General features: G+C 39.6%; 1 protein-coding gene across 2 annotated transcripts; it reads right to left on the reverse strand.

Moving 5' to 3' along the window:
- Window positions 1–4,338: 4,338 nt before the first annotated feature.
- Window positions 4,339–12,505, reverse strand: MOCS2 (molybdenum cofactor synthesis 2). 2 transcript variants are annotated; one of them, XR_198385.3, is made up of 7 exons: window positions 12,384–12,505; window positions 10,961–11,105; window positions 8,258–8,385; window positions 7,350–7,500; window positions 6,364–6,487; window positions 5,618–5,714; window positions 4,339–4,464 (listed from the first exon to the last, which is right to left on the reverse strand). XR_198385.3 is itself a non-coding variant. In XM_004737899.3 (6 exons), exons 2-6 carry the CDS (start codon window positions 11,056–11,058, stop codon window positions 4,396–4,398), a joined length of 570 nt encoding a protein of 189 aa, XP_004737956.1. In that variant the 5' UTR covers window positions 11,059–11,105; window positions 12,384–12,505; the 3' UTR covers window positions 4,339–4,395. The 2 variants fall into 2 exon arrangements, 1 of the variants encoding a protein (XP_004737956.1); XM_004737899.3 differs by lacking the exon at window positions 5,618–5,714.
- Between the last annotated feature and the right edge of the window lie 1,807 nt (window positions 12,506–14,312).

Genomic DNA, 14,312 nt, shown 5'->3' on the forward strand with positions numbered 1-14,312 from the left:
GATTTATTTTTGTATTTGACAAAGCAAAACTAGGGGGCAAAATTAGCCACAAAATGTCAGGGGTTTATGGCAAAAACATGGTATTCTCCAGATGTGCTAGGACCCAGTTCTCATTAACAGCCGTGTGGACTTTGAGTCCAAAACTTCTTTAAAAGAGCAGAGGAGAAACATCACTAACTTGATAGAGTATTTAATAAACCATGTAACTACTGGACACATACATGCTAGTTCTTCAGGGTGCTACACAAAGACTTCTAGCAGGTCATTCCTTCCATTTCACTCTGCCCCACTTTTCTCACAGAAGCACTAACCTGAGGTCACATACCCATGGCGAGTTTGAGAGCTTTGGCCAAGCCATGGCTTAGGTAATCTACCTTGTCAGCATTGTCTCCATGAAGTAGCTGGGTTACTCCAAACTAAAAACTTAGCCACTTGTCTCTGTACCATTTATTACCTTAGGGCAAGGTTTCTCAGCCTGGGTGCTACTGATGCGAGGGGCTGGGTAATCCATTCTTGCAGGAGACAGTCCTGGGTGTTGTAGGACCTTCTGCAGCCCTGGTATCCACCAGACATTGTGACAATCAAAAAATACCTCCAGACATTGGATCACACCTTCTAGGAAGCAGAATCCCCCCCACTGAGAACCCCACTACACCAAGAGCAAGTGGCCTAAATACACAACTTCTGTTATCAGATCAAAACTTGAGGTGGTGGCTCTACTGCGTATTTCTCAAGCACTTTTAAGCAAAGGCGAGTATTTATCCAAGAAATTAAAGAAAAAGAAAAAGCCCATTGCATGAAAAAAAGTTATGTATTCCTATTCAGCCCTACTTTTGTTTTAAAAGTATAATATGGGGCTTATAAGTTACCATCTTAAAGTTTCCATTTCATAAATGGTATATAGATTAAGATCTATAGAATGTGATTAAAAACAGTTGCTTCATGCACAGCTCCCACAAGCCATTTATAAAATAGTAGTTTGTGAGGAAGCTGCCTTGAGACTTGAAATTGTACATCATTCATTTTAGGAGCAAAAGGAGAACTCTCAACTGGAAAGAAATTTTTCCTAGCTGGTGCAGTTCTTCTTATAAAACAGAAGTTATTAACTGTGAAAAGAAAACTAAAACCAATTTATCATAATCACACAAGTGATTATACTAAAAGCTATTATAAAAAGTGTAATTTCATAATGTATTTATCTATTCTGATATACAGCTATAAGTTAATATATTAAAAAAATCTCATCAATTAAGACGTTAAACAGAAAGGGGATCCCTCAAACTGAGCACCCTGGCCCATCTTTGCTATTTCAGTTTGCACACAGAAAATATCCCCTTTCATAACTTTGCAGGATTATGCCCTTCATGTACATTAACCATACACATTTTAAACAATTTGAAAGACTAAACATCCAGAGGTAAAAGATAAACATGAGGGTAAAATTTGAAATAAAAATGTTAACTCCATCTTTGAACCTTAAATAATGAAAATATAGCCATATGTAAATATAAAATGATGGTTTCATCTGTACTGGATTTTGGCAGATAAAGTCAAAATAAAAATGTATATACTGCACAGCTACGTTAGAATTATGTATTTTTTAAAGAGAAGTTGTCTTTGATATTTTCCTTCCTGTAAAGTATGAATCTTTAAGATGTGATAAGTACAGTTAATTTTTTTTTTATTAACTGGTTTTGCCTTTTTTCTCCCCACCAAAAATATAAAAATGTATGCATGTTCAAATTATATAATTCATTTCTGAGAAATCAAATTGAAAGATCAACATTAGTATGAGAAAAACTCTTTAAGTATGAGAATCAAGAAAAATGTTATTTAACTGTAAACCAATCTTCATACCACATTACTGAATTATAATTAAAATTGTTCTGAAAATAAAGTGATCTTACTTTGGACTTTTAATTTTGCGGCTTGTATATTTCCACTGTATTTATCTTGCACACCCCCATGGAGTCTTGAATCAGTTCTGAAGCAAAGTAAGCAAAGAGTGAAGCTGTTATCTAATCTCTTAAGTTACTAGCAATGACCAAAGGATGTTCTGTAAGAACCTTTAAAGTACCTTCATGGTTTAGGGACTAGGTGTAAAACTTTGCCTCTAAACGTGTGTCCACAGATAGGCAGCGTTGCATCACCAGAGCCTGTTACAAAATGCGTATCTCTGGTGCCATCCAGAACTACCGAATGCCAGTGGGAAGTTTAACAGGATCCCGAGATGACTCCCATTATATTACACACTAAAGTTTGAGAGAAGCCCTGCTCTGAAGTACAACTTCTCTCTTGAAATAAAATGTTGCTTGGAATAGAGAGGGAAAAAAAGGTTGGGCAAACTGTTGCAACTTGCCAAAGGAGTCATGTGAAGGTTTCTTTTGTTTGCTGTTGTTGTTTAGGTTTGAGTAAGCAGGAGGGTTTAATTATTTTAAGGATTAAATATGCTGAAGTTATGACGTGTTACGAAAGATACAGAGCAAGCTTACCAACTGGCCCTCACTGCACAGATGGCACATGAATGCAAAGCTTGGGTGGCACGTGCTTCCATCTACATCGATGCACAAATGTCTCCCATCCCAGATCGGGTGATCTGTCAAACGCCTTCCCCTTAACTCTGCCCATCTCAGCTCTGGTGAGCCAAGCTGTCAGGGCCGCTTACCGGGGAACCACCACCCGTGAGTGGGTATGCATCGTACATTAAAATAGAACTATGAAGAAAAAGAACATTAGTTTTATCACAGAACAGATCTAAATATTAAGGCTACCAATTTGTCCCAAATTGGAAAATTGTATATTTACTCATTTTTTTTAAAGTAATTCCTTTTACTTACTCTATGTCACTTTTTAAAAACTATAAACAGCATTTTAAAAAATTCCATCCTCATCCTATCATAATCCCTCAATATTTTAAACTCAGGTACCTATTAAAAGCTGTCATCTAAGAACCACTCCTAACTTAAAAGGCTAAGTTGAAATTGCGGTTCTATGCAAAAGAAAAGGAACAGACTATAAACATCGGACTCAAGCTGCTCTTATTGCAGCCCTGGCTCTACTGCCCTCTGGCGGGTCAGCTACTAACTGCATCACAGACCACTCCCACCTTCAGAGACCTCTCACAACCTCCATGCAGAGAAGGGACTATGCTGGATGTCACAGTATGGGAGCAGGGGAGGAGGGGAAACCCACTCATGCATTCAGCCAGACACCCTCACACAACTCTAAGTGCGACAGCTACACATATGTCCAGTGTGTTTAATCTAGGGCATAATACTTAACACCAACAGCACTTCTCAGTGCATGGGAGGGCTCAGGAATTTGACAGGACTCCCTGTCCTCAACAAGTCTAGGGTCTAGTGATGGAGAAAACCACGAGATATAGTCCATCAGGTAGCACTGAGGGCCATAAGATGGAAGGGAGAGTAAAGGAACAGGACTCTAGTTTGAAATAGGATAGTCAGAGAAGGTTCTCTGAGGAGGTAACATGTAACCAGGGATTGAAATAAATGAGGAAGCACACTGTGGGAATACCTGGAGGAAGAGCATTCTAGAAAAAGGAACGAGTAAGGGCCCTGCGACAAAATAAGCCACAGCAAAAGCGGGGGCAGGGCGGGGGTGGGGCGAGTGAGGGGCAGGCAGGTGTCCAATCACAGACTATAGGCCACAGTGAGGGCTGTGGGGTTCTAGAACGGGATTGGCTCTCAGGAGCTTCTGAGGGACTGACTCAGTGGGAGGCAGAAGAATGGCAGCAGGGGACTGTCAGGGGACTGTCAGCAGGCCACAGCAGCAGTCCAAGAGAAATGGAGAGCTGGCATGGTTGACAGATGTAGCAGTGGAAAACACAGGAACAGCTGGAGTCAGACATTCAGGAACTCTTTTTTAAATTCTCCAGTAGGTTCATTCAGGGATTGAAGATCAAGACTCAAAGTACTGGCTTCTTGACCACTATTTCTCAAAACAAACTGAAATATATTGTGACTCTAATATCATAACCAAAGGACAAAGCCATCCATAAAATCACATAAAATCACTCACTGACCATCTACTATTACTGCCAAAGAAAACAAAATCCTTTTCTTTTTAGTTCTCATTGAAAAATACTAAAACATAAGTAAACTGAACTTCCTACTTCATGGAACAGTATGTCTACCACAGGCATCTTTCCTCACCTTTCAATGACTCTCCCACCTTTCCTCTATCTCTGGTTCCTCCTAAGCCCTCATCCTGAACACCCACTTATTTTTTGTCTCCCTTTTGTCACATGTTACTGGTATGACATGAGAGTCTGTACTTCATTAAACTGTCTTAGCTTCTGGAGAAAAAAATAAAAATGTGTTTAAAGACAGAGGTTTACCAAATTTAATTTTAGTACTCTTAAAAAAAATGTGTGACTTAATCACCAGTTGCCCAAAAGCATTCTTTGTTTTTTTTCCAGGATGATGATGATTCTTCATACATTTCCTGAAAAAAAGAACCACAACAGATATACAAAACAGAGTGGCTTAATAAATTAAACTACATATGAATAATTCAGGGAAATAAAAATTACATCTATTTAAATCTGCTACTCTTCTAACAATCCAACAAACATTTGCATAAGGCACTAAGTGTAGAAAAATGAATAAACATGTTCCCTACATTTAAGGACTCCCAATCCAGTGGGTGTCCTAACACAAGTCCTTACACAACAATACACAAGAAAACCTAACAAGACAAGGTGCAACCACAAAATGGAATTAACAATTCCATTTGGGGCCACGTCAGGAGACCACCTGAGCAGATCATGCAGGGAAAATGAAAGATGGTTGGTTTTAAACATTTTTTTTTCTTTCCAAACATATCTACTACTTCAACATTTCTAAATGCTTTTCTGTAGGCAAAAGGGGTATTTGCATTAGGGGTGAAATTAAGTGACCACCCACGTTAGTTTCTAAGTAGATTGGGCTGCACTTTATTGACGACTGTGAGTGTGTGCCCCACCTACCTGCCTACCTGTTGCCTAGATCACCAATGACATCACAGCACAGGTGGGACTAGAACCCCACAAGAATTTAGGTACTTCTTGGAAGGGAGTGGAACAAGAATGTATCACTATTCTCACTCTCCTGCCAAATTCTATTCCTAAGGGACAGAAATCCAAATCTGACTTTCCTCTGAATACCTGTATACCCTTCTCACCCTCCACAGACAGAAAAGCAAATAGAAAGCTCAGTTAGTCCTCAAGGTAAGGTATAAAAGGACAGGATGCCCCAACTCCTGCCCACTCTCTTATTCTGGGGGCCTACCCTCTCATTTACCTTCTATCAGCGGGCTGTCCCTTCCTTCTCCCTTGTAAAGAAAACTATCTCTGCCACCCAGGCTCACAATTCAGTGTAGAATGCTCTTCCTACCTCACTCTATTCAGGAAACAAGCTCAGGTAGTCCATCAAAATTGTGGCAGCTTTGTTCATAGCAAAGCCACCATCTATCTGAGCTTCACTAGCATCCCCTTATAAGAACGGGTTTCAGTTTTTATTCAGAAAATATGGTACTGAATTTCATAGGCCCTGTGTCAGAGACCCATTTGCTCATCTCCACAACTATCTGAGATGGTAGGCTCCTAGGAAAGACTCACCCTCTGGTCCTCTGGTCTGGCTTTCTGATCTGAGCAGTTAATTCATTCCTCAGCTTTGCTACCAGCCAAAATGCTGCAGGCATTTCTAGACTCTTAACTGCAATTACAAGTTTGAGAATTCAGAATAATCCCACTGTTGTTACTACACCAGGGAAGAAATTAGGGACTTGGGTCTTTTCATCCCTTCAGAATGTCTTTTTTGACCAGACGTTTACTCTTCTTGATTGGTTTGATATGTTGACATAAAATGAGCTAGAATTTCCTAACTCTATTTTAAAAATCTACTCACTATGCATTTTCTCCAAAGAGGCAATACCCCACCCTTTCATTTTCCTAAGAAGAAATTCTAGAGTTCTTTGCTCTTTTGCCTTCAGAAATCTATTTTAGCTATTGCCTAAATAGCCATGCATTATTCCCACTCTCCAAAAGAAATTCAAGGGAATTCTAATCCAAAGAAAATGAATTCATATACGAACCAATGGAGCAGTCCCAACTAGGAATTCTAGCTGTTACCATCTACTGAGGCCTAATCTGAGCCACGCATTCTTTGGAGCATGTCCTTTTCATGTTTAACAAACCTTCAGAAGGAAACACTACATAAACACCCTAGTTCACAGATAAAGAACGCATGACTCTAAAGAGCCAGGGAAGACCCATGAATAGAGGCTCTTTATGACATCTCATTAGCTTTTTAAAAATCTGTAAGAAAAATCATGTCCAAATGGCAAAAATAGATATTTTCTTACCTTTTTCCATATGGGCACCTTGGCTTTTAAAGTATCGATGGCATAGCTCACAGCTTGGAGGGATTCAGCCCTATGGGCTGAGGACACAGCGATGATAATGCTTGCTTCTGACACTGGAACTGAGCTTTGACAAAATGAAAGAAAAAAAATGCCATTTCTTCTGAATCTAGTTAAAGAAGCTACTAAACAGATGGAAAAAAAATTCCAGTAAAGCATTCTTACAACTAAACATCCAGTTCTGTTTTTCATAAACCTCCACATTAGTTAAAAAAACAGTAATTGATCCCAACTGCATTCAGCAGAGGGGATGCTGAGACTGGGCTAATTTGTTAGTATCGATCCATTAAACCTGTCTGAAGGGCACTGAGAAAAAGACCTTTCACTGTTTCTGGTTTGGATAAGGTACAGTGCCAGGTAATGCCTAGAGACACAAACTTACTGCATGAGTATAATGTAGAGTTTAAAATATTAAACAGAAATAAATACAGAATGGACAAAATTATTAATAAAATTATAATTGTTAATAATAAAATAACTAATGGAATATCACAGAATGGAGTCCCTATTGCTAGGTTCTATTTAAAGCGTGGAACTCCACTCTTCTAAGTGGTATGAAAAGGCAAACTAATTTAGTGACCTTCAAAGGCATTTACATAAAAAAAAAATCTATTAACAGACTTGTCATACAAACTGAGTGCAAACTATGAAACAATTCTTAAAAGGCCTTAAGGACTTTAGCACACATTAGCACAGGCCATCTGTGCTGGGCCTTCCAGTTTTGGCACATTGGACTTTGTTACGGCATCAGCCACTCTCCAAATGTTACAATGTAACACCCAGAGTGTCTCCACTCTGTCTGCCAGAATCATACACAAACCTTCTTCTCATGGTAACACAGGATTCCTATGGAAGATTCCAGAATCAGAATTGGTACAAAGATGGAAAACAACTGCAATTAACTTTTAAATTGCTAAAGGAAATCATACCCAAGTCTATGAAACACTGCTATGTGTTTGACTGGCCATTTCTGCCTAATGTCGCTACAGATCTTTCGGATTTCATTTTCTGCCATTGGGAGATATGCTTCATATTCTAAGCTAATGACTTTTTTCCCTTCAAAGTTATTTCTTGTGGTCCCTAAAAGAAAAGAGAAAAAAAAGAATAATATTAAAATAAGGTTTTTCCTTACAAGAGAAATAACACATTAATAGAAAAGAGGATTATCTTTTAGTAGACAGGCAGCATATACCAATTTGTCTAAAAAATGCTTTCAAATTTTCTAAAAACAAGGACTTGGTTAGAAAAACAAAAAATAGAGACGTCTGGATGTTAAGTCTGCCTTCAGCTCAGATCATGATCCTTGGGTCTTGAGACTGAGCCCCACATTGGGCTCTCTGCTCAGTGGTGAGCCTGCTTCTCCCTCCCCCACTCTGCCTACCACTCCCCTTGCTTGTGAGCTCTGTCAAATAAATAAATAAAATCTTTGGGGGAAAAAAAAAAGAAAAAAGAATTATCAAAAAGATAAATAAAATGACACTGACGAGGCAAGCATGACTAAAAATACTTATAGGACAAACCAAGATGGGAAACATGTTCCAAGGATTATCATGAAGTTAGTATCATCACCATTTTTTCCCCCTCAATATTTGGAAAATACAGAATTCTCCCTATTAATAATGACTTTTATCCTACTCCTTTAATGCCTTTAACATAGGTTAATCTGAAAATTACTAAAACAAAAGAAGAACCAAAAAAATTTCTACCCACCACCATGGCTAATCTTGGCTTACGGCTCTTAGGACCTTAAAATCCTCTATTAACCCTGAACATGGGAAACACTTGCTAATTTCTCATCTTACGCAGCCTAACAAAAACTGTGAAAATGACAACTCACCTACAAAGAGGGATACTGCACCACAGAGTGGAGAAATCACCAACTGTGAGACTTCATCTATGGACAGCTTCTCAGAAGTGAATTTTATTATATCTTTAGAGTTCTCTTCAACTTCATTCAGATCTTCCCTAGAAGAGAGTAATAAACCTTAACATGGGTACGAGAGGCAAAACACCCACTTACAGTTTTTCAACAAATATTTTTCATATGCTAGATGTGATAGAATGATAAAAATACGGTGTAAAATTTTAGCAAAACTCAGCATGTTTATAAATGTCCCTAATCAATCAAGCAGGATATAAAAAGGAATTTACCATTAACGTGATCACTTAAAATGTAATCTATCTCATATGCCACTCTATTCCAAATTCTGGAATTGCTGCTCTTATCTTCCTTCATGGTATAGGTCAGACATCGACACCTCCATCCACACATATGTTACCTCTAACCACTATATGTCCGTGTACCACACCTAAGCTGGCTTTTTCCTCATCCAAAAAGAAGACAGGAAGAACAGAAGCAATGCTGAATCCACAGGAACTGGGCTCATTTCATAACCAGAAATAATCCAGTTAAGTAACTGAGGAAATAAGGAAATGAACTGCGTGCCTATCACCAGATGTCGTACAAAGCCCTCTGCCACTCACTTCTCATTTCATTCATCAAGCATCTATTACATACTCACTAAGAGACCAACCTCGTACATTAGACAAGGACCAGGGAACAAAAAACCCGGCTCCTGCCCTCGAGGCACCTACACAGGAATAGAGAAACAAAGCAATAAAGAAAAATTATATATGGGAGTAACACAAAAATAAACAGGGTTCTGAGACAGAGCATGGGTGCTGGGGAAGTGCGGCTGTGTAAGAGCATCAGGGAATGCTCTTCTTTCTCAAGAGGCAGGATTTAGAAGTGAAACCTGAAACATAAGCAAGCAGTCCTGGAAAGAAACAAGGGAACAGACCCCCAGGCGGAGACTGGAAGGAACGGCAAACGCAAAGCCTCTAGAACAAGAAAGGCCAGGGTGTTCTCCAGAACCTAAGGGGAGGCCGGAATCCAGGGTTCAAAGGAAAGAACAGAGGGACTGAGAATGGGCATGCAAGTCAGACTTTGCAGGAGGAGTTGTCTGGATAGAATCATAAATCCCGAGGGATTTTATTTACATTGGGAAAGAAGGCTCAGAGGAGTTAAGGACTCATTCAAGGTGATTCCAATCAGGGAATCTCACGAAATCCAACACTCTTTTCCCTATTCTTCCAGCTACTGAAAAGAAAAGCACAAATAATCACATTCCACTGGATTCTAAGATGTTTCAACCTTCCGTACATGCCACCTGAGATTGTTAGAAGAACTTACAGGTAACCCAAACATGGTCTATGCTCTGTGAACTTGGAACCATACCAAATTCCTACAACTTGATTCTATAATGACATGGCTTCTAAAACCACATGATACAAACCCAAACACCTTCAAATGATACATAATGCTGTTTAAGTAATCTTCCTAATCTTTCCAAAGAACACCTTTAATCCTCTCTCTTTCACACACACACACACAGAAACACCTTAACGCAGCACACTAGTTTCTGAATAAATTCCAAACACAAAAAAATTGGCATTTTTTCTAAAATTATGGTGACCAGTTTCCCAGTGAAACTGAGACACATATCTAACACATATCTAACAAAAAATTCTATTATTTCCAAATAGTAGAACTAAGAAAGATCCAGTCTTTATTAGTTTGATGGGCAATTTGCTTTGCAATATATATTCTTCACTTTTGGGGGCACTGCCCTCCAGCAGAGTGGAGAAAAAAAATAGGTGAAAAAAATAAATTGGCATCCTTAGTATGTTCCTTTGCTTTATGAAACCAAGGTTTTACCATTGGGTATTGTATTTACTGTTGACTTTGGAGAAAAGCCCATATCACAGTAAGAAAGTTTTCCTTCATTCCTAACATAAGAAAAATTTTTAATTAGGGATGATCTTTCATTTCTACACTATTTGCTCTTCAGTTGACAATAAATTAAGTCTCATTCTGTCTCTCCAGACTATACTAAGAGATATTCTTATGCATCATCCTACTTAGATAAAGACTGTGTTTTTTGGGAAGCTGCATTGGGTCCTAGGGCCACCTGCAACACAGCTATCGTAATAAAGCTGTTTCTTTACACCTGGAAAATGATAAGCTTTCTTGTTAGGCACAGTGATCTTTTTACTTCCTGACTATGCAATTTTTTGACATTCCTCTGTACCAAGGAGAGCTATTACCCTGTATTAATAAACGAATTTGTGAAAAAGTACAGAGAATCCAATAATCTGAATTCAAATGTTGGCTCCGCCACTTACTAGCTATGTGATCATAGACAAGTTTTTAACTTCTCTGAATTTCAGTTTTCCTTCCCGCACAATAGGAATATTAATACTCCAGCATCCAGCACTATGCCTGACACATAATAAAATTTCAATAAACCATTTTAAGTGGAGAGAATGAACATGTCAAACTGACATAAAATTGAACTGCTTACAAGAGAACAGATGTAGAGATGATACAAAGACACATATAAGTCCGTCTACAGCACGAACTCTACTGGTGCAGACAGATTTACAAGTATAAGTATATACTTAAAGCAAATCTTATACAAGTTATCATCTATGTAATCCTCTTCCACAAAACTGGTTAAGAAAAACATGTCCCACACACCCAAGTGGCTCACAAGCACTACCCTCCACTAATGGGGGGGATGATGGCAATTTCGTCTCCTGATTGAAGCTGGAGGAGTTGATCTCCAAGCTCGACATATTCTTGACGGACAGCAAATATCACCTGATTCCTGACATCAGCCAATCTGAAGGGAAAAAAGTATAATTAGAAGTATCAGTGTTGTAGTAGACCTCCAATCTCCTCAGCTGCAACTAAAAATACCACATTAAATATTACTTCATGGGGCGCCTGGGTGGCTCAGTGGTTTGGGCTGCTGCCTTCGGCTTGGGTCATGATCTCAGGGTCCTGGGATCGAGCCCCGCATCGGGCTCTCTGCTCAGCAGGAAGCCTGCTTCTCTCTCTCTCTCTCTCTCTGCCTGCCTCTCTGCCTACTTGTGATCTCTGTCTGTCAAATAAATAAATAAAATCTTTAAAAATAAATAAATAAATAAATAAATATTACTTCATGAAGCACCACCTGTAAAGTTACTAATTAAACCAATTCATATTCTGCGGAGAAAGTACATATCCCTTGAAGAACATACTTATTCACCACAATGAACACAGTAAACTGCTAACAACTCTTTAATGAGTGTTGTCTCAGGGATTTAAACAATCATCTCCCCCTTCTCAAAAATAGAAGAAAAAAAAAAAAGAAGAAGACTACACAACATTTAAGACCAAGTGTCTCCCAACAGGTATAAGGCTAAAGATAAAGCATGACAGAGGCTCCACCTCATTTCATTGATTATCAGGGCACTTTGGCACTTTAAGAGCGGCTTAAAGGGGCACCTGGGTGGCTTGGCCAGTTAAGCACCCAACTTTTGATTTCTACTCAGGTCCTGATCTTGGGATCGTGAGATCAAGCTTGGAACTCCTTCAAATAAGCCATATTCATACTTTGTTGCAGAAAGGACTTGAGGTAGGAGTAAGAGCAGTAAATTAGATTTTCAAGAACCAGAAAAAAAAATCAAATATGAAAACTCGATTCAGCAGCAGCTAAGATTTCTGAGCTTTCACTTTTCTTTTTATCTTAGAAATTTCTACTTTGAGTTCTCTAAAGAAAGGAAAAGACAAAAAATATAAAACACAAGTTTTTGACTGAATTTGTAACAATTCTATTTAATGTTATTAAATGCAGAACCCACATTTTCAGTATTTCATAAATTATAAAAGCAAGTATATTCATGGCCCTTTGGCAGTATTCCAGTTCATTATACTTTTTTTTTTTTAGTAAAATATCTTTAGCTTTAAGAAATCATGCATTTTTAGATACTAGAATTTATTAGTAATTGCAAAAAAAAATACACCTGACTTTTTTGACATTAAGCACGGATAAAAATTAGTGTTTTTCTCTAATTATTTACATATTTTTCAATGTTAAAAAGTATTAATCATATGTATTCTACAAAGGTTTAACTACCCAGGATGTCGGCCTTCTATCTCATTCCACAGCTGCAACGCTCTTATTTCTTGTGGCACAGAAATGGTCTCTGAGCGAATTCCTGTTATCTCAGCACTTTTGGCAAAATACAACACTTCAACCTGCAAAGGAGAAGAAATGCCTTTAACGTAACAGTAATAGTCCTTTTCTGTCTCGGTGGGCTTGCTTTCTTTCCAATTATTTTAACCAAAGACAAATTTTATGAGTTAGAGATCATTAAATCACCCCCCAAAAAGTTAGTATAATTACAAGTTAATTACAAGTTAACCATGAGGTTAAGTCGTTCTTCATTTGACATAAATTACAGCACCTTTTATAAACACTTAAGCAGTAAACTGATGTCTCAGTCAAGAGATAAATTACACAAATAAAGTAAAAAACTAGAAAACTGAGACTCGTCTCTCACGGTTATCATATGACCCTTGATTCAGTCCACATTACATCGAACCTAGCTGCCAAGGATTAAGTTATGCAACATACCCTCACGTTTGTAAAGGCTGGTGGGTTTGACACACAGGTTAAACTGGTATTTCCTGGGACAAACCTATACCGTCAGCCTGGTATCTAAGAAATCTGGCCAATTAAATAACCCACCTGTCCCAGTGTGCAAATTATTCTCTACGAAATAATCACAGGTTTGCAAATAATCGAGGGTTTGCAAATGCATATAGGAAGCACCTTTTTTCACAAGAACTCTCAGTTAAATGCATGAACTTGAAAACTGTCTTTGCCAAATCGAATAATCATGGAAGCAAGGGGCGACGACGCGGGTGCCTTTAGAAACCTTTGACGCCGTCACCCCGGAGACCAGGGGTTAGCGGAGAGGACCTGACCTTGGTTCGGGCAGCAGAAGTGAAAGCGTCCGCAGCCCGGAGGGGCAACACCAGTGGTAGTGGGCGCAGCACCGGGAGTAAGACTCGGTCCCACTAAGGTGGCAACAATGAGGATCCGGCTGAGCAGGGCCGGACCGGTGGAGGGAGGAAGAAAAGGGGTCAGATGCACCTGTGAGGGCGCCCCACCCTTACCTGACATTGCACCACCATCCCGTCCAGTCCCCGCCGAGGAAGCGGAGCAGGTCGACTGAGAGCGCAGGCGCAGTCTTACGGCTCTTTCCGCCCACACGGGGCCTGCGCAAAGCTAGCTCCGCCCCGCCGCTCCGCCCCGCCGCTCCGCCCCGCCGCTCGCCCAGCCGAGTTCCAGCTGCAGACGACTCCGTGAAAAGCTCAATTTTCACTTGCTGCTGGTGGCGGTGGTGAGCTTCAGCTACAGGTATCACGAAATGCAGGAAGGGCTGGCCGTTCATGCCTGTCTTCTTAGATGAGAAGCCGAGGTGTGGGAGAGCAGACACCGGTCTTTACTGGACAGTTCTCACCTGCGTCACCGAAGTTCGGCTTTCCCACTTGTAGGCTTGCCTTTGACATTTCTTATTACCCCTACATCCGGCTTATGATTAATGTCCGTTAAAGGCAGAGCATTCAGTTTATCATAGTATTCGAATTGTGTCATATTTACACTTTCCCGGTTTAGTAACTGCTCAGTAATTAGTCCAGTTGCTATCTATCCATTCAACATTTCCAACTTTCCATCAGCAAGAACTCTGTTTTTTTTTTTTAAAGATTTTATTTATTTATTTGAGAGAGAGACAGTGAGAGAGAGCATGAACGAGGAGAAGGTCAGAGAGAGAAGCAGACTCCCCATGGAGCTGGGTGTCCGATGCGGGACTCCATCCTGGGACTCCAGGATCATGACCTGAGCCGAAGGCAGTCGTCCAACCAACTGAGCCACCCAGGCGTCCCAAGAACTCTGTTTTGAATTGCTTACACAGTCTTGTTGATGTAAGCTAGGCGCTGGTCCCCTTGGAATTCACAGGGCTGGATGTAAGACAGCCATAAACCATTAATGGTAAGT

The sequence above is a fragment of the Mustela putorius genome, unplaced genomic scaffold (assembly GCF_011764305.1).
Source record: "Mustela putorius furo isolate JIRA1106 unplaced genomic scaffold, ASM1176430v1.1 tig00000407_pilon_pilon_pilon, whole genome shotgun sequence".
Classification (NCBI taxonomy): Eukaryota; Metazoa; Chordata; class Mammalia; order Carnivora; family Mustelidae; genus Mustela; species Mustela putorius.